Below are 18,846 nucleotides of genomic sequence, written 5' to 3'. Positions count from 1 at the left end.
ATTATGCCCCCTCACATTAGCATTTCCGCACAGGGAAAAATCTCTGGCTATCCACTTGATATATGCCTTTTATGATCTTGTATACCTCAATCAAGTTGCTTCTCAACTTGTTTCACTCCAAAATGAAAAACCCGAGCTCACTTAATCTATCCTCATAAGACCTACACTTTAATTTGGGTATAGGCAGTGTTATGATAGTCATGGAGGATTTCAATATGCAAGTAGATCAGGAAAATCAGGTTGGTGCTGTATTCCAAGAAAGAGAATTTATAAAATGTCTATGAGATGACCTTTTAGAGCAGCCTGTGGTTCAACCCATGAATGGATAGGCTATTCTGGATTGGGTGTTGTGTAATGAACCAAATTTGATTAAGGAGCTTAAGGTAAAGGAACCCTTAGGAATCAGTGATGATAATAAGATCGATTGCACCTGGCAATTTGAGAGAGAGAGAAGCTAAAGTCAGTATTACAGTGGGAATAAACAGAGGCACACAGAGGAAAACCCACCTGGTCCCAAAGGGAACGTACAAACTATACAAACAGCACCAGAGGTTTGGACTGAACCCAGATCAATGGAGCAGTGAGGCAGAAGCTCTGTCGTTACCTTGGATTCTTTTACCTTCATCCACAATCATAACAACTCATTTGTAAAATGGCACGTCCAATGGCATAGCACCAGTACAGTGCTAAAATTTCATTAAGTTTTGGGAAAGTGGTTTGAACACATCATCCTTTGACTCAGATACACATTGGTCAAATTTTCCATTATCTTCTTTGTAAGGTTAGTGGTAACATATAGAAGTTGGCATCGTATGCTGAGCGTTCACATCAGTAGTGACTGGAATGCCATATTCATGCTTGTAACGTCACCCAGTGCTCTTTGGTTCAAAGGACTATCAGCAGTCTTTCCTGGTGGGGCATCTGTGCATTCTATGCCACTTCATGAACCCTTGCCTCTTATCTTTGGTGTTTGTTCTAATCATTCTTGTGTTCCATTGGTCTAGAAATGCCAATGAATTGACAAAAGAGCAAGGCTCTCAAAATACTAACATGTGTGACCGGATCAAACCAGAAATGAAGAAATAAAAGTGGAAGTAAATCTGAGTTAACTGAGATTTAAAATTGCAATTAGGAGCATATTTATACACAGTGTGTCTGAACCACAATTTAGGTCCATCTGCTCTGGATCATCATCACTTGTGGCTCCAGAGAGTTTATGGCTTAATGACATTGGATCATAAAATGATATTTGAAGGAAAACATATCTTAAGAATCAGCACGTAAATTCAGGTTGGTGAAATCGATTGAGTGGACTTTCTTCCAGAGTGCCGTTGACAGGAAGCAGAACTGTGGAAAAAGACAAGCCACGGAGATAACCGTGTCTCAGCCTGGATACTTGCCTCCTGCGTCAGCAGAAAATGCTGCTGCCACTGCTGTCTCAGTTCCATAGCCACTGTAGGGAAATCTTAGAGGTGGAGTGGAGGCTTGCTGTCGCAGCTGCCCAAGCTGGCCAGAAGCAGGGTTGCAGTATGTCTGAGAAGGCAGCGAATAACCAGATGATGATGCCCATTTTAGAAGGAAAGTAACCAGTTATTGGTCACCTCTCCTTGCTCCGAGAATTGAAAACTTTAGTTGTGCTTTAGCTCAATTGAAGATCTAAATGACTTTCCAACTCAGCTGTCATGGCCCTGTTTAAGCAGGTTACCATTTTAAATATTTAGCACATGTGTATGTGTGTTTGTACTACATTTGTCTCTGTATGTCTATGCTCTTCATCTCTGTGTGTGTATAAATGTACTGTATATTTACCTGTTTGTGTCAGTGTATGTGTGTTACATATTCCTCTGCATGTGTGTACATTCCACATCTGCCTGCTCTTCAGTGACGTGGTGCAGGATAGGTGGCAGCTGAGTGTTCACCATGCCAGTCAGGAAATCATTAAATGAAATCCTTATTCTCTTTAGCTACCTCTATGAAAAACAATTTACTTTTAAAACACCCATTATCTCAGTCATATCATCTTTATTATATTCACATAAACTCAAATGGTCCATTCCCCTTCATAAATGCCACTTAATTCTGGTAGTAGTTACATAGAAACACAGACAACATACAGCACAATACAGGCCCTTCAGCCCACAAAGCTGTGCCGAGCATGTCCCTGCCTTAGAACTACCTAGGCTTTACCCATAGCCATCCATTTTTCTAAGCTCCATGCAATCATCCAGGAGTCTCTTAAAAGACCCTATTGTTTCCGCCTCCATCTCTGCTGCCGACAGCCCATTCCACACACTCACCATTCTCTGCATAAAAAAACATCTCCTGACATCTCCTCTGTACCTACTTCATAGCACCTTAAAACTATGCCCTCTCGAGCTAGCCATTTCAGCCCTGGGGAAAATCCTCTGACTATTCACATGATCAATGCCTCTCATTATTTTGTACACCTCTATCAGGTCACCTCTCATACTTCGTCACTCCAAGGAGTAAAGGCCGAGTTCACTCAACCTATTCTCATAAGGCATGCTCCCCAACCAAGGCAACATCCTTGTGAATCTCCTCTGCACCCTTTCTATGGCTTCCACGTCCTTCCTGTACTGTAGTGAGGTGACCGGAATTGAGCACAGTTCTCCAAGTGGGGTCTGACTAGGGTTCTATAAATCTGCAACATTACCTCTCGGCTCTTAAACTCAATCCCACAGTTGATGAAGGCCAATGCACCGTTTGCCTTCTTAACTACAGAGTCAACCGGCGTAGCAGCTTTGAGTGTCCTATGGACTTGGACCCCAAGATCCCTTTGATCCTCTACACTGCCAAGAGTCTTACCATTAATGTTATATTTTGCCATCATATTTGACCTACCAAAATGGACCACTTCACACTTACCTGAGTTGAACTCCATCTGCCACTTCTCAGCTGTTTTGCATCCTATCAATGTCCTGTTGTAACCTCTGACAGCCCTCCACAACACCCCCAACCTTTGTGTCATCAGCAAATTTACTAACCCAAGTTGTATTTTGTATTTTGCTATCCCCATCTTTGGCTCAGGAAATGGCTAAGCATCCACTGTTGGCAGACTGGGAAAGCTGGGCTGGTGCTTTGCCCACATTGCACACTTTCACCCATTTCCAGCACTGCTGAACCCAGAGCAACAAATGCAAAATGCACCCGGACTCAACAGGTCAGGCAGCATCTACAGAGGGGATTAAACAGTCAATGTTTTGGGCCAAGACCCTTCATCAGGACTGAAAAGGAGGGGGGGATAGAAGCCAGAATTGGGGGGGGGGAGGGAGGAGTATAAACTGGCAAATGACAGGTGAAAGAAGGTGAGGGTCAGAAGGTATGTGCTTGGGGAGGGAGGAACGAAGTAAAAAGTTGGGAGGTGATAGGTTGAAGAAGAGGGAATCTGATAGGAGAGGAGGGTGGACCATGGGAGAAAAGGAAGCAGGATGGCTGGCAGAAGAAGGTGATGGGCAGGTGAGAGGAAGAGAAATGGTAAGAGGGGGCCAAAAGGGGGAGTGGAAAAAAGGGAGAAGATAGAGAGATGGAAACCACTCATTCAAGATCTTGGTGTCTGAACATACATGCACAAGCAGACCTTGGGTTTGCTTTTATTTTTATTAGCTGTTCCTCTCATTATATTTTTATTTAAATGCATAACAGATACATTGTACAAAGCATTTAGAGAAAGTACCTCAGTTTGCTGGCTATTCAAAATCAGATATAAACAAAAAAAAGACGAATCTGCTCGCCATGAACGGCGAAATATAAGAAATACAATCTGTTTTTTTGTTTTTTTCAAACATAAGTTTGGCACATTTATACCTTAACTGCTGCCACTGAATAGGGTTACTGGAACAAAACACCACACAAGCAGACAAATAGCTTAAAATATCAGGTACAGGTCTAATTAGGAGAATCATGCTGTAATGAAGGAGTCATAACTGTTCATACAATCGAATCAGCTCATTGTATTAAACAAAACAAACTAAGTAAAGTCTATTCATTAGGCAGATTCATTAAAACGCATAAGATTGATTTTTTTGTGTTTTTTTCCCCCAACACTATTTGGCACTCATGTATATCCGCTGCCTTACCCCTCCCCTCCCTATCCCCACCCTCACCCTCCCTGCCCCAGACTTGGGATCAAAGATCTCAACCTGTGATATGAAGCACCTGTCAGTATGTGTGTATGCTTGTGTGTGAACTGAACAGTGTGATATTGCTAAGTAACCAAATAAATAGCACAGTGCCGCACACACATCGTTAACAAAAATTACACAAATGATTGTCTAAAATTAAAGTTAATTTGGAAGTTTTCCGGGGGGTGGGGGAAGAAACATTTATTTCTGAATGCAGATTGGAGATCTTCAGTGTTGTCTTTGTTTTATGAAACAGAGTTTGATTACACAATAATAAAAGTCATCTTGATTTGTGCTTAAAAGAACTGAAAAATAATGCAAATAATAGGTTTGTACAGGAAGAGACAATGTTGCCCAAACTCCCCATTAAAATGAATTTTATACAAATGATTTAGTTTTCAACAAATCGAATTCTCAGATACATTGAAAATGGTCTAACCCTCTCCCAGTGAGTACAATGGAAGACGCTCTCCTGGGCCACGGAGACGTGAGCACCCAGTTCCTAGTTGAACTACTTTGAGTTGCATTGATCCTCACAACGCAGCTGCCTTCGCTGTGCAAAACAAAATACTAGGAGAATAAATACAATTCTTTTTTTTTTAAACTGTCAGTTTAAGGTCACAAAATTCCGATTGGGGTGACCCAGCAGATTTCTAAGGCTTTCTGCTCAGGAGTCTCTCTCTATAAATAGACACGAAAGGAAAGGGTAAAAATAAAAGAATCAAAAATTCCAAAGGTCATGCTATGTACGACGCTGGACTTGGTCCCATCTGGTTATTGCGAAGTGTCATACATGGCTAACAGATTGCAGGGTGCTGGGCTCTGTTGCAGCTCTTGGCAGACTGTGCCACATGTTGGGGCCACTGTGCGATGCGGAGTGAATGGGTTCCTTGTCGGACAGAGAGAGCATCATGGCATAGGCCTAGCAAGGAAAGCAAAAGAAGAGTTAAGATAAAAGAAGAAAAATTACAGTATGTGCTGCAGCATGCTTTTAATTTAGTTATTATTCCCGTCCAACCAACAACCATCTTCCCACCAGTCGAGGGTGGAATGGTAGCGCAGTGGCCAGCGCAACACTTCACAGTACCAGCGACGTCGGTTCAATTCCCGCCACTGTCTGCAAGCAGTTTGTACGTTCTCCCCATGACCGCGCAGGTTTCCTCCAGAGGCTCCCGTTTCCTCCCGCGGTCCAAAGATGTACTAGTTGGTTGGTTAATTGGTCTTTGTAAATTGTCCTGTGATTAAATCAATTAAATCAAGGATTACTGGGCAGCGCAGCTCGAAGTGAAGGGGACTATTCCACTCTGTATCTCAATAAATAAATAGGTCTGTGCTGATTCAAGAGCTAGAGCATCCTCCTATTGACCAGGTTGTGTGTACACAACAATAAATACTTGAACTTATGGAAAACAAAGTGGTAAAACATCATGTCATAGAACCAAGAGGTACAAATCTAAGTAACATGTCCAGGAGAAGTTGCATTGTTGGACAGAGAGATCAGATTTCATGACTCTGTACTGGAAACCCTCTTTCTAAATCTAATTAACATGACACTTTGGAAGGAACCCTACGGTACAGGCTTCTTGTGGGTTGCTGAATGGGAAATACTAACTCAGTTGGAAAATTAGCTTCCCTAGGGACCCGTGGTTTGTTATTTTTCATTTATTTGCACTTTGTGGCTGTTGTCAGGAAAGGCCATTCTTAATCATTCTTGAGAAGAACATGGCACCCTCTGCCTGAAGTCACTGCAATTCTTTTGCTTGGGGCACTTCCATACTGTTCTGGCAGGGTTGTCCAGGATCTTGATCCACTGATACATTACACAAAGAAGGATTGTTGGAGGTGACTGCCCCTTCCGTCCCTCTGTTAATAACCGAATGTGATACCAGGCTGGTAGCTGAATAGATTGAATTTAATCTATTTTTTATGTGTGTGGATAGGATATTCTATCAATTTTCCACAATATCAGGTAAATGCCCATGTTGCTGCTATACTTGGTTGCAGATGTTGGTAGTTGCTGGAGCCCTACAAACAGGATTTTCTTTTGCCAATGAACACAGACACAAACCGGTGAAAAGGCTCCATGGGCTAATTCTGGTTCATTTCATTGTTAGTGTTTTATCCAGTATACCCGGTCGGCACCAAACTTGATTAATTCCATTGGCCGATAAAACTTGCTGTGGGAATGCTATTACTGTCGGGCAGCGTGGGTGATGCAGTTGAAGCCACTGCTTCACAATGCCAGAGACAAAGGTTCAGTCCTGTGGATTTCTCCCTGTTACTACGTGGGTTTTCCCTACACCCCAAAGACATGCAGGTCTTTAGGTTAATTAGTGAGTAGACCTTGCTGTACAGGTGAGTGATATAAGCTGGTTTTGAAGGCTGGGAGAATGGAAATAATATTAGATTAGTGTAAATTGAGGATTAATTTCAGACTTGGTGGGCCAAAGTGTGATTTCCCATGCTGTATCTCTATGACTCAATGATACACGTCAATAGACAGGATGAACACTCATCCAATTCACCCAATTCTTTAGCTAATTAACCTCATGTCATAAAGTGAACACCGTCCTCTCATGTGTCTCACCTGTGACTTTGATTTCCTGTATAAGGGCTGCTTCAGATCCTCTGACAGATGGGTAGTGCTGTATGTGTTCAGATCGGCCTCAACGAATTGACTGTTCTCAGCTTTCCTTGCGTTGAGGCTGTCTGTGAAGTGCCGGATATGTTCTAGGGCGGAAAGACTGCTCTTGTTTTCAAGTCTCACATCATCTGCTTTATAACTTCAAAGAAGAACAGATTGGTTGTACGATGTGCATATGCAAACAATACCAAGTAACTCTGGCACAATCATTTCAGTCCATATTTTCTCCAGAACGAAACAAACTGAGTTGATTGTTAGTCATGATATTAAAGCCTGATGTTTCCAAAGAAAACTGCAATGTGCTTGATGAGATGTGGAATGAGGAGGCTTCTTCCGAGCCACAGGGTAGAGAACAAAATCTACATGACCTGCTCACAGCCTCCTGTCTATAACTCTCACAAATCAGAATGGACTGGGTTTTCACTTGAGTTTTCAGTTTGCCCACCCTCATGTTCAACTAACATCAATGGAGAATTAAATCACTCTAGTTGGGTGTAAAGTCAGATAGTCAGCAAGGGATGTAGATTAAAATCCATCCAATCTCTTCATAATATTTCTATATATAACATGATTACTTGGTTTACAAGATCCAAAAATTAAATTTGTTATGTGTTTCTGAAGCTGATACCTCTACACACATTCTGGAGCCAAAGCATTAAGTTAATGCACTCTCTAAGTAGCTGTATGAATGGGGACTAAAAATCAACAGCCAAGTATAATATTTAATTACAAGAGCTTTAGACTACGGTTTATGTTTCTTCTGTATCTAAATATGGGCCTGTTTGTCCTTACCTAGTTTTCAACTAATAGATGCCAAGGAACTACTTAAACTTTACTCCCTGTATACCTATGACTGTGTCGCCACCCACAGCTCCGACCTGCTAAATAAATTTGCTGATGACACTACATTGATTGGCCTTACCTCAAACAATAACGAGGTGGCCTACAGGGAAGAAGTCATCTCTCTGACACAGTGGTGTCAAGAAAACAACCTCTCCCTCAATGTCACAGAAACAAAGGAGCTGGTTGTGGATTACAGGAGGAATGGAGACAGGCTAATCCTTATTGACGACAATGGATCTGGGGTTGAGAGGGTGAAAAGCTTCAAGTTCCTTGGCATCAACATCACCAAGGCCCTCACGTGGTCTGTGCACACCAGCTGTGTGGTGAAAAAGGCAGAGCAGCACCTCTTTCACCTCAGACAGTTGAAGAAGTTTAGTATGGGCCCCCAATTCCTAAAGAACTTTCTATAGGGGTACAATTGAGAACATCCTGACAAGCTGCATCACTGCCCGATATGGGAACTGTATTTCCCTCAATCGAAGGACCCTGCAGAGAGTGGTGCAGACAGCCCAGCACGTCTGTAGTTGTGAACTCCCCGTGCTTCAGGACATTTATAAGGACAGGTGTGTAAAAAGGGCTCGTAGGATCATTGGGGACCCAAACCATCCCCACCACAATCTATTCCAGCTGCTACCATCCGGGAAGCAATACCGCAGCATAAAATCCAGGGCCAACAGGCTCCGGGGACAGTTTCTTCCACCAGGCCATCAGACTGATGAACTCACACTGACTTGGGTATATTCTATACTACATTGACTGTTCTATTTATTATAAATAACTATGATTGCACATTGAACATTTAGATTTTTACTCCTCATGTATGTGAAGGATTATAGAAATAAAATCAATTCAATTCAATATCGAGACTTAATGTTTGCAGGACTTTGAAGGTGATTGTGCTAGTTGTTATTACGCTGTTAATGCTACTTGTGGTACAGACCAACCTGCTAGGAGATTCCTTGCTGTCTTGCTCTGTCTCCCTCGCCTCAAATTCAGAATGTTCTTGATTTCCTCCATCCATCTTACAAACAACTGGATCATTGGTTAGTTTTCTTATTGGGTTACAGACTCCTTCGTCTTCCTCCAGCTCCACATCATCTTCTCCATCATCATCATCATCGTCCAGTTCACGAATTTTCTGACTGGTCACGAGACTTTTCTCCTCATAATGACTCCCATTGATTCTAGAGAGTGAGAACAGCAAGAGGTGAGGGACTTCATTCTGATCTTTGATGCTTGGTCACAGTTAATAAGGGCAATCGTACCCAAGGACTGATGGTGAGAGTTCTGTGAACTGAAGGGGTTCCTTTGTACAAACATTGTTTGTTTCTTTTTCCATTTTGATCATTAGAACATCTCACTGGGGATATTAATCAATGGGAAGGTATACAGTATACAAAAATATAGAAGCTATTGATAAAATACAAAAATAGAAATTTCTTAAAATGATTAAGATGCATGATAGTGGCAGAATGGAAAGAAGAGTAGTTAATGGAGAGAAAGTCAAAAATAAGATCAAATAATGCACTACTTGTGCAAATGTAAGAAGGTAACACATTCCAGGAATCAGTTTTAGGATTTGCTTTGTCCATTGATGAAACTGATTTGAGGATAGAGATAGGATTTGCCGATGTTACCAAATTAAAGGTCATGGTAAATGAGACGGCATGAAATTATATTTGATATTGATGGTTTATGGGAATGGGTAGGTGTGTTGAAAATTCAGACAAATCTAGGTGAAGATATATGAGGGGTGATTGATAAGTTTGTGGCCAAAAGTAGAAGGAATCAGTTTTTGAAAACTAGCAGATTTATTTTTCAACATAGTCCCCTCCTACATTTACACACTTAGTCCAGCGGTCGTGGAGCATACGGATCTTGGACCCCCAGAAAGTGTCCACAGATGGGTGATTGATAAGTTTATGGCCTAAGGTAGAAGGAGATGAGTTATACAGCTGTCGTTACATACACATGCAGGAAGTTTGAAATTAGTAACTCATCTCCTTCTACCTTAGGGCACAAACTTATTAATCACCCCGATGAGTTATTAACTTCAAACTTTCTGCATAATCACTCAAAGAGTCAAACTGCATGTGCACGTAACGAGAGCTGTATAACTCATCTCCTTCTACCTTAGGCTACAAACTTATCAATCACTACTACTGTGGACTCTTTTTGGAGGTCCAAGATCGGTATGCTCCACAACTGCTGGACTAAGTGTGTAAATGTAGGGGGGGACTATGTTGAAAAATAAATGTGCTAGGTTTTCTAAAATTTACTCCTTCTAGCTTAGGCCTCAAACTTATCAATCACCCCTCGTACAGAGAGCTCTTTCATAGTGAGATTGTCAGTAGATTAAAAGTGCAGCAGTTGGGATATTTGTTTTATATGTAATACTCTTTAAAATATACTGTAGTGTTGACTCTGATCAAGACAATTTAGCTCATATTGCATGATTAATATAGTGTATTATTTTATAGTTCTTGCTACGTAAAATATTGATGTCCATGAAAAATATAATTTTCCTGGAAGTTATATCATGGGTTGTGATGAGAGAGTTGGAAAGAATAACATCATATTACTGTACTTGTGAATAAATGTCTAAAAGCATATTAAAATGATCAAAAAATGAAAGACCGTGTCTACTGGACAATTAATTAGTAAAAAGGATTGAAGAGTAGAATATTAAAAAAAGGAAACTGTGCTAAACATTTTTATGTAAAAATTAAAAGTATGATTAAATCCACCTTCAAAATTGATTCCTGAAATCATCAATGTAATACAAATGATTTCTTGAGGAGCAAAATATTTTAAAATGGTTAAGAGTGTGTCGTCAGACAGTGAGATAAGAGCAGCACTGAAAGGAGGTGGTGAATTATCTGTGGTGTCTCAGTCAGCCTCAGACTACTTCCTTGGTGGCTTATCAGGTTGAAAAGCAAAAATTGCAATGCTGGAAAATTAAAAACAAAAATTGCTGAGAACGCCCAGCAGGTCAGGCAGCCTTTACAGAGAGAGAAATAATTAATAGTTCAGGTCTGAAACCCTGGTTAGTTCACTGATCCTCTTTTCACAGATGCTGATTCTTTCCAGTGTTTTGCATAGCATATCAGGTGGGCTGCAGCATACACTTCCATTCCAGAGAAGATGATAACAAACTAACAAAGTTATGATAGTACCAAAGCTATGAATTGAAACTTCAGCTCATGTCTCTATGATGTTCTTTTTACTTGGCAAATACACAGTGTATATGTGTCCTTTCTTAATAGTAAGCCAAACATTTCTTCTGTTGCGGGTAAATGAGATGACCACATTCTGGTTTCACATCTCTGCCCATTTGAAGCCAGGTGATACCCTATGTTCCTGTTCTTAAGAGACAGAATGAGGAATAGAATATCCAGCCCATCACACCTGCTCTGCCGTTCAGTGGTATCACCAATAATATTTTACCTTACAGCCACTTTCCTGAACTAAGTCCATATGCTTTAGTTCCCATAATATCCGAGAATCTATTAAATTCTGATTTGGATATATTCAATGTCAGAAGCCTCACAGAAATCTTTCACCTAGTGGTTTATCAAATGCCTTTGATTCAGTTCATTCCTGGTACTTGATCCTGTTGAAAACTGGCATCAACAGTTAAAAAAAGCTTAATTGCAAAAGCTGATATTTCTTCAAGTCTGATCGTGATCCTACTGTTTAATAATCAGCTATTTAAATATCACTAGCTATGCTAAACAACTATCATTAGGTGAGCATTTTCAGCAGTTGATTGGTTAAAACAGAATCAAGATATTTTTGTTTATTACCTCAGGGAAATTGTGTTACTCAAATCAAAATAAAATCACAAAATATATCCTTTTAAGTTTACACATTGATTTTCATATTGTTCTGATTTTTTTCAGAGACTATACCTTCAATATTGATTTCCCTTTTTTGGTTTTCTAAAGTTGACATTTCTGCTGTTTTGTCTAATAACTCTGATCTTTCTAAAAAAGTTTCAGTCCACCAGACTGATTGAGCAATGTGATTTATGGAAGTGTTATGTGACTAATTTAGATAGGCATCTTGGTCAGCATGGATGAGCTGGGCCAAGAAGACTGTGTGTTGTATAACTCTTATTACTCTAATAAATGTCTTGTCAGGTGTCCTTTGAGGGATGGTTTTGGGCTGCATCATTTAGCAATGGGAAATATGAGGAGGAATTACTGAGATGAGTGAGTGAGTGACCAGTGACATGTTGTAAAAAGGAACACAGAACCGTAGAATTGTTTAATCCACGAAGATGGCCAATTTGTCACCTTGTGTCTTTCTGAAAGCCCTGATTGATTCTATTTCTATTTCATCTATAAACAGTGAATTCCAAATTTAAATTACTCTATGAGTAAACAAAGTTTTTTTTTCCTTATGTATCCCTTGCAGTATTTGTACAATTTTTTAAACTGGTGTCACTTGGTCCTCGAATCAGCTTGCAATGGAACAGCTTTACTCTGATTACTCTGTCTAAACCAGTCATGGCCTTCTATTAAATTTCCTCTCAACATTTTGTGCTCTATGAACAACACTGGCTTCTCCAGCCCACCTTTATAATAAAAGCGCTCATGCTTTTCATAGAAAAGGTGCAAATTAAATTACTTTTCATATATATTTATTATAAATAGCTGCAGATATGATATTGATAAAACATTGTGTTTGGATATCTGTGTGCTTCTCTGTAGGTGAAGTACAGCTTGAAACTGCAGTATCTGTGGCAGTGAGCCTTAGTAAAATTGTCATTTGACGTCATGTGCCGTCCCAGTTTCATGTGCTTCGATCCCTTGACTCCTTTCCTTTCTGATAGCTATTGTATTCTTTCAGCTATATAAATGTAAGTTCCTGCCACAATTATTTACCAGCTGAAGTATCTGTCAAGGTACTAACTCCAAGATTTTTTATTCATTTCCCAGCTATCATTCTGTAGCTGGGTTTACAAAAAAAAACACAAATAGATAAAACAGTTTCAATATGATTGCAGGCACATGTTTGGATCTTACTCAAGAAATCATTACACCGACTCTCATTTAAGAGAATACAAAGGATCCAATATACTTAAGAGAATTTATGCTCCAGCCCAGTGTTCTGAGGATTCATTAAAATCACACTAACTGTTACCAGGTGTAGGTACAATAACAGAGAATGAGACAAACATTCTCACTTTCACTTACACAGGCATCCACACACAAAACCAAAGCATGCATTGTACATAAACAAAAGCATGCATTCACAATTGCACAGATATTGCAATTTCCAACTGCAGTTCACCTTTAGGGCAAACACATGTTCATGGGCAGCAATACCTTCCAATTTACATTCTTCAGCCAATATAATTGCCGCAGTAAATTATTTTTAAAGTGTATGAAATGTAAATAGATGAGACTTATACTTCTACATATATCTAAACAAGTCATTCTGTCACTTAACAAAGGTCAACATTTGCTTTAAATAACACAGACGTTAATTCAGAGTACGCATACATACTTCGATGTATACAAAAGCAGATATGATATAATTAAGATATTTGCACATAACAATGTACAGGCAGGATTTGAATATACACAATACAGTAATTTTTTAAACATTATATTCAAGTGTAATTATGAGAACTAGTGACATTTGGGTATATATACAAACTACGAGAGTGTTCTTAACTACCTTGGGACCTCTGGAGTTCAACCATTCACATGCAATTGAACAGCAGACCTGTATACAGGAATTACTGAGTGATGGAGACCACTAATGGGATCCCAGTAATTGAGTAAATGGGCCTCCCACATTACGATGGGTCCTGGCTCCAAACCTAACCCTATAATGGGTTTAGAAAAATATTGATTTTAATGAGGTTTTTCAGCCTATGGAATAGATTTTTAATGGTCTTTTTAATGCTGGTGATTCCTAGGTATTGTAATATGCTCTTAATGAATGTCAATGCATTTTAAACTTCTGAAAAAACTCAGAGCTTTCACAGGAGACAAAGCTCTACCAGCAGCTTTGGTTTCTGTTAAAGCCAGTAGGGAACAATCTGGGGATGAAGCCTCGGGAATTGACATCAGAAGGGGTTAATGCTCCAGTCTTCACCCTGGGTTCAGAGAGCAGGGGAAATGCTCTTCCAGCCAAAGTGAGTGGGGACTGTGAGCTGTGTTACTGACTCTTGGAAGATATAGCCATTATTATAAATAGATTATGCAAATCCACACACACGCACAATTAACCAGCAGATTCACATCGTGATTTATTGGGCACACACATCTCCCAGTTTGGGTGGAATTCCAGAATCTGTTGAGTAAACTAAGAGCTGATTATTAATCCAGAAACTGGTTAGCATTCAGGACAGTCAGCCACATGGAATACTATAACCCATTTTAGTTGCAATAATGTTAATTCCTTTTTACATTAAATGTACCTATTCATGAAGCATGGTTTGTTAGATAACAATCTCAGTGGTAATTGTTTCCCTGGCAGACTGCTGTGATTCCATGGATCCCAATACTGGGTAAAGACAAATGTCAGAGCAAACATCTTAATTCATGGAGATATCATAAATCTCAACCCGTTAAAATATGACTGTACAACAGTACTGAACAGATTGCTTGCACTCTGCTTCAGGGGTCCTAGGCCAATTTTTCTACTGCATAGGTGGCAGGAAAGGAAATTATGGCTAGTGGAAACTCAGCAGAATGGTAATAATTAAGGAGAAACAAAAAGCCATTTCTTTTCCACTTAATATATGTTGTGATGCAATGTTCAGGCTTCGATTTAGACACGGGCCTCCCTTAAGAACAACGGCAGTTTGCAAAATAAATCATTTGAGTATGACTCTCCTGGGACCTTAGCAGTAACATAAAAGCACCTTATTACGGCTTTTAGAGAATCAAGTTATTTGCAATAGCCTTAAATAGGCTTCTTAGTTCCACTGTGAACTCCGAGATTATGCCTCTGCCAAAAGATCATGCCTTTGCCTATTTTATGGTCAGTAGATTCACCCCTTCTGACCTGAAATTCGTGCAATGTTGAGTGCAGTAATCAACATCTATTTTCTTGACTCTCCCGACCACGATCGGATTACTTACATACTGATGTTGTCAAATCAGAAAGCATGGGTTGTTAATTAACACTCACTCTAATGATTCTGTTATAGGAGTAAACCTTTGCCAATGGGAAAATGGAGGATTCTTGATGAAATGTATACATTATACATACCTTGCTGACATGTATGCATTGGGAAACATTGTAAAATAACATGATAAGAATAGTACTGGGAGTATCTGACACCTTCTCAGATCTCTCTCTAGACTATCACCGTGCCATTGAACTTCAGGCCTTTCTATCCCCGATCTCGTTTCCTCTGGAGACTTTTCCTCCAGATTCTCTACTGTGATTTACCATTCCTAGCCCTCCCCAAGATCCATAAATAGGATTGTTCTAGTGAACCCATCATTTCAACCTGTCCCTGTCCCACAGCATGTACTTTCTTCTACCCTGACTGTATTCTTTCTTACTTGGTCCAATCTCTTTCCACGTAAGCCTGTAAAACTCTCTACCCTTTTGACAGTGTCCTTTTTTTCAGGGTGCAAGTGGCTCCCTTTCACTGGGAATCTTCACTCCCTCTATACTTACACCCCACACCAGAATCTTCTATGCTCAATTCTTCCCTGAACAGAAATTCAACTAGCCCTTTTTACTGCCTCCCTCCTTTCCCTGGCTGAATTCATTTTTACATTGAAGAACTTCTCTTTCAGCTCTTCTTGATTTTTTTCCAGATTGTAGCTATTGAACATTATATGAGCCCCAGCTAATCTAGTCTCTTGGTGGGATACATGAAGCTGTGCTCGTTTGAGTTCCACTCAGGACCCAAGTTCATCTCTTGCTTTGATATATTCATGACTGTGGTGTTGGTGCTTTCTCTCAATGGGCTTGGAAGGTACATCAGCTTTGCTTCTATCCAGCTCTTTGTCTACTTCTGCTCAACTTCTCTACCTTCTTGCCAAAGAACAACGTAGTCACCAATATCCAGTATAAGCCCACAGACTCTCATGGCTATCCCAGCACTTTTTTCTGTCTTAAGACCAGAAGACCTTAAGATGTAGAGGCAGAATTGGACCATTTGGCCCATTGAGCTTGGTCCAGCATTTCATCATGGCTGATCCAACTTTCCTCTCAGTCCCAAACTCCTGCCTTCTCCCTGTATCCCTCCATGTACTGACTGATCAAGAAACTATACATGAAGACTTAGCCTCCACAGCTGCCTGTGGCAACAAATTCCACAGATTCACTGCTCTCTGGCTAAAGAAATTCCTCCTTAGCTCCATTCTAAATGGATGTCCATCTACTCTGAGGTGCTGTCCTGTGATCTTGGACTCCCTTGCCATAGGAAACATGAATTTTGCTTCAAATATTGGTTCCATTTCATTTGTTAGTCTCCCAAGGTTCACCCTTTGTGTAGAGATGAAATCACGGTCAATTTCTAAGATTTTTTTTTTCTTAATTGCAGCTTTTGTTCCATCACCATGAAACGAGCAGTCACCTGAATTCATTTCCCACAGTTCTGCCCTCAACCCCACATCTCTCACCTACAGTAATGATAGAATTCACCTCGTCCTCATCTTCCACCCTCCCAGCCTTCACCGTCAATAAGTCATTCTTTATAATGTCTGCCTACCTTCTACATAATGCAACAACCTTTTCCCTTCCCCTTTCAACATTTGGTCTCTGTCTGCAGAAATACCCAACTACTGTTCTCACAGCATTTTCCCATGCAACTGCAGAAGGTGCCATACCTGCATTTTTTACCTCCTCCTTTCCCACTAGCTGGAGTTCCAAACTCCTTCCAGGTGAAGCAGAGATTCACGTGTAATTCTTCCAATTTCTGGAATTGCATTCAGTACTCATGAGGTGGTCTCCTCTCCACTACGAAAACCAAATGCAGATTGGGTGACGACTATGCACAACACCTCTGCTCAGCCCACAAATGAGATTCTGAGCTTCCAGTTTCCTGTTATTCTCCATTCAAATCCTACTATGACTTCTCCTTCAGCCCTTTACATTGTCCCAAAGAAGCCTGACATAGACTCAAGGAACTTTCATCTCATCTTCCAGTTGGACACGTTACAGTCCCATAGACTCAGCACTGAATTCAAGAATTTCAGAAAACAAGTTTGTGTCAGGGCTGACCATGACTGATGAAAGATCACCAATCTGCATACTTAAATCAGTTTTCTCTCTCTTCATTGAAACTGACTGACCTATTAGAAATTCTCTTTTATTTCAGGTTTTCAATAAATATAGCGATTTGCCATTGTTTGTTTGCCTTATTGTGAGCCTTCTCCCATTTACAGGTCCCAGATATTCAGCATTATGCCCATGATGCTAAATCATTGAATACTTTTGAGGCTGGGTTCAGAGCAGTCACAATTAAGAGCAGTCAAATGTTGTGGGGAATATGGCAGGAAAACAGAGTTGAGCCCACAACCTTGTGGGGACAGGTTTGAAGGACTATATAGCCTATTTTTATCTTATATTCTTATTCAACTTGAATGCTGACCATGAAAAACATTATCAGAATCAGAATCAGGTTTAATATTATCGGTACATGTGGTGAAATTTGTTGCTTTTCGGCAGCTGAACTTCACAATACATGATAATAAAAACTATAAATTACAATAAGAATTATATATAACAAAACTAAATTAAATAAGTAGTGCAAAAAGAGAGGGAAAAGCACTGAGGTAGTATTCATGGGTTCTTTGTCCATTCAGAAATCTGATACCAGAAGGGACGAAGCTGTTGCTGAAATGTTGAGAGTATGTCTTCAGGTTCTTGCACCCCTTCCTTGATGGCAGCAAGTAGAAGAGGGCATCGCTTTTGGAGATGCCCAACGCCCATGATGGAGCTGGCTGAGTTACAACTTCCTGCGGCTTTTTCCGATGCTGTGTAGCAGCTCCTTACCAGGTGAGGATGCAACCAGCTCGAATGCTCTTTATGGTACATTTGTAGAAATAACGATTCAGGATACTGAAAAAAGCTTTAAGTGGGTATAGAACTGTGAAAGCATACTTTGGAATAATGGCTGAGGTTTGTCATGTGGTCAGTATGTACTGATAGTCAGAGGTGAACAGCTGGGTTGTAGTGGAGTTCTGAAATCCTATTTCTATTGCATTTGAAGCATTGTAGTGACAGTTCTTCACCAGTTGTAACACACTTTGAAAATATCCAAGACTGAAAATGGAACAGTATAAATATTTTTTTTTCATCCCACATTTTTTATTTTGTGTTGCAGGAACTGCAGCCACAAAGAGGATGCTGGTGCACTCTCCCCAGAAAGGATATTGGAAGACAACCATCATATGAGAACTGACTTAACCATAGTGCCAGGAAGTTGCTTGCATGTCTGAATGGTTTGGGAGAAGGCTTCATTTTGTTGGGAAGCACAAAGTAAAAGAGGGAACAGGAAAATTTAGCTTGCTTAAACAGCCTTTTTAATCTGTAAACATCCTTACAAAGAAAGCAGACAGGCTGAAATTAACAAAGTCAAGATCTTGCAATGCACAAGCAAATATCTGGAATATCTTCATTTTTATAATAGAAAGGCAAATGCTGAGAAGCATTGGGGAAATTCCATCGACCATTTATAGTCAGATATAAATATATTTTCTGGTGAGATCTAACCTAAATAGCCCAGGGCAACAGGCCAGCAGAATGTGGTGTAGCTTGCAGAAATCGCAATGACATCAGCCGTTATCAGTTCTGCAGGAAAAGCATTATTTGGTAAATCGTCTGAAACCGTAAGGACAAATGATTCACTGATTGCAGTCCAAGACGTGTTTTTATGTCAGTCTTGTAACACCAGTTGAGTCCTGAATCTCCATAACATCAGTCTTTCTCTCCCAACCACAAAAACAATTACAATAATTGGTTTACAGATTAGGCCTGGTACAAAAGACAGGAAATGATCTTTTTGCAAAAATAATAAAAATAAATGATTTATCCAACAATTTGTGAAGGCAAAATTAAAGTAATGCAGTAGAATGGAGAAGATTAATTACTGGAGTCAGCCTGTGTGAATATGGAGACCAGGCATTTGGCCTAATGCCTGTCTGTTATGATATAAGCCATGTGCAACATGTGTACTCTGTATGATAAAACTCCGGATAATTGTTAACTTTATGCACAGGTTAGAATTGTTCC

General features: G+C 40.0%; 1 protein-coding gene across 8 annotated transcripts in view; it reads right to left on the bottom strand.

Annotated features, from left to right (window-relative positions):
- Window positions 1-3,599: 3,599 nt before the first annotated feature.
- mecom (MDS1 and EVI1 complex locus) overlaps window positions 3,600-18,846 on the bottom strand; it is a 768,103-nt gene continuing 752,856 nt past the window's right edge. For all 8 annotated transcript variants that reach the window (XM_059943776.1, XM_059943783.1, XM_059943765.1 and 5 more), the window contains 3 exons: window positions 8,574-8,813; window positions 6,730-6,925; window positions 3,600-5,064 (listed from right to left, as the gene is read on the bottom strand). In XM_059943776.1, the coding sequence (XP_059799759.1) occupies window positions 4,930-5,064; window positions 6,730-6,925; window positions 8,574-8,813 (571 nt within the window). In that variant the 3' untranslated portion in view covers window positions 3,600-4,929. The remainder of the gene's footprint in view (window positions 5,065-6,729; window positions 6,926-8,573; window positions 8,814-18,846) is intronic.

The sequence above is a fragment of the Hypanus sabinus genome, chromosome 2 (genome assembly GCF_030144855.1).
Source record: "Hypanus sabinus isolate sHypSab1 chromosome 2, sHypSab1.hap1, whole genome shotgun sequence".
NCBI classification, from domain to species: Eukaryota; Metazoa; Chordata; class Chondrichthyes; order Myliobatiformes; family Dasyatidae; genus Hypanus; species Hypanus sabinus.
The sequence above is the reverse complement of the archived record's forward strand: the minus strand, read 5'-3'. Positions and strand labels throughout refer to the sequence as shown.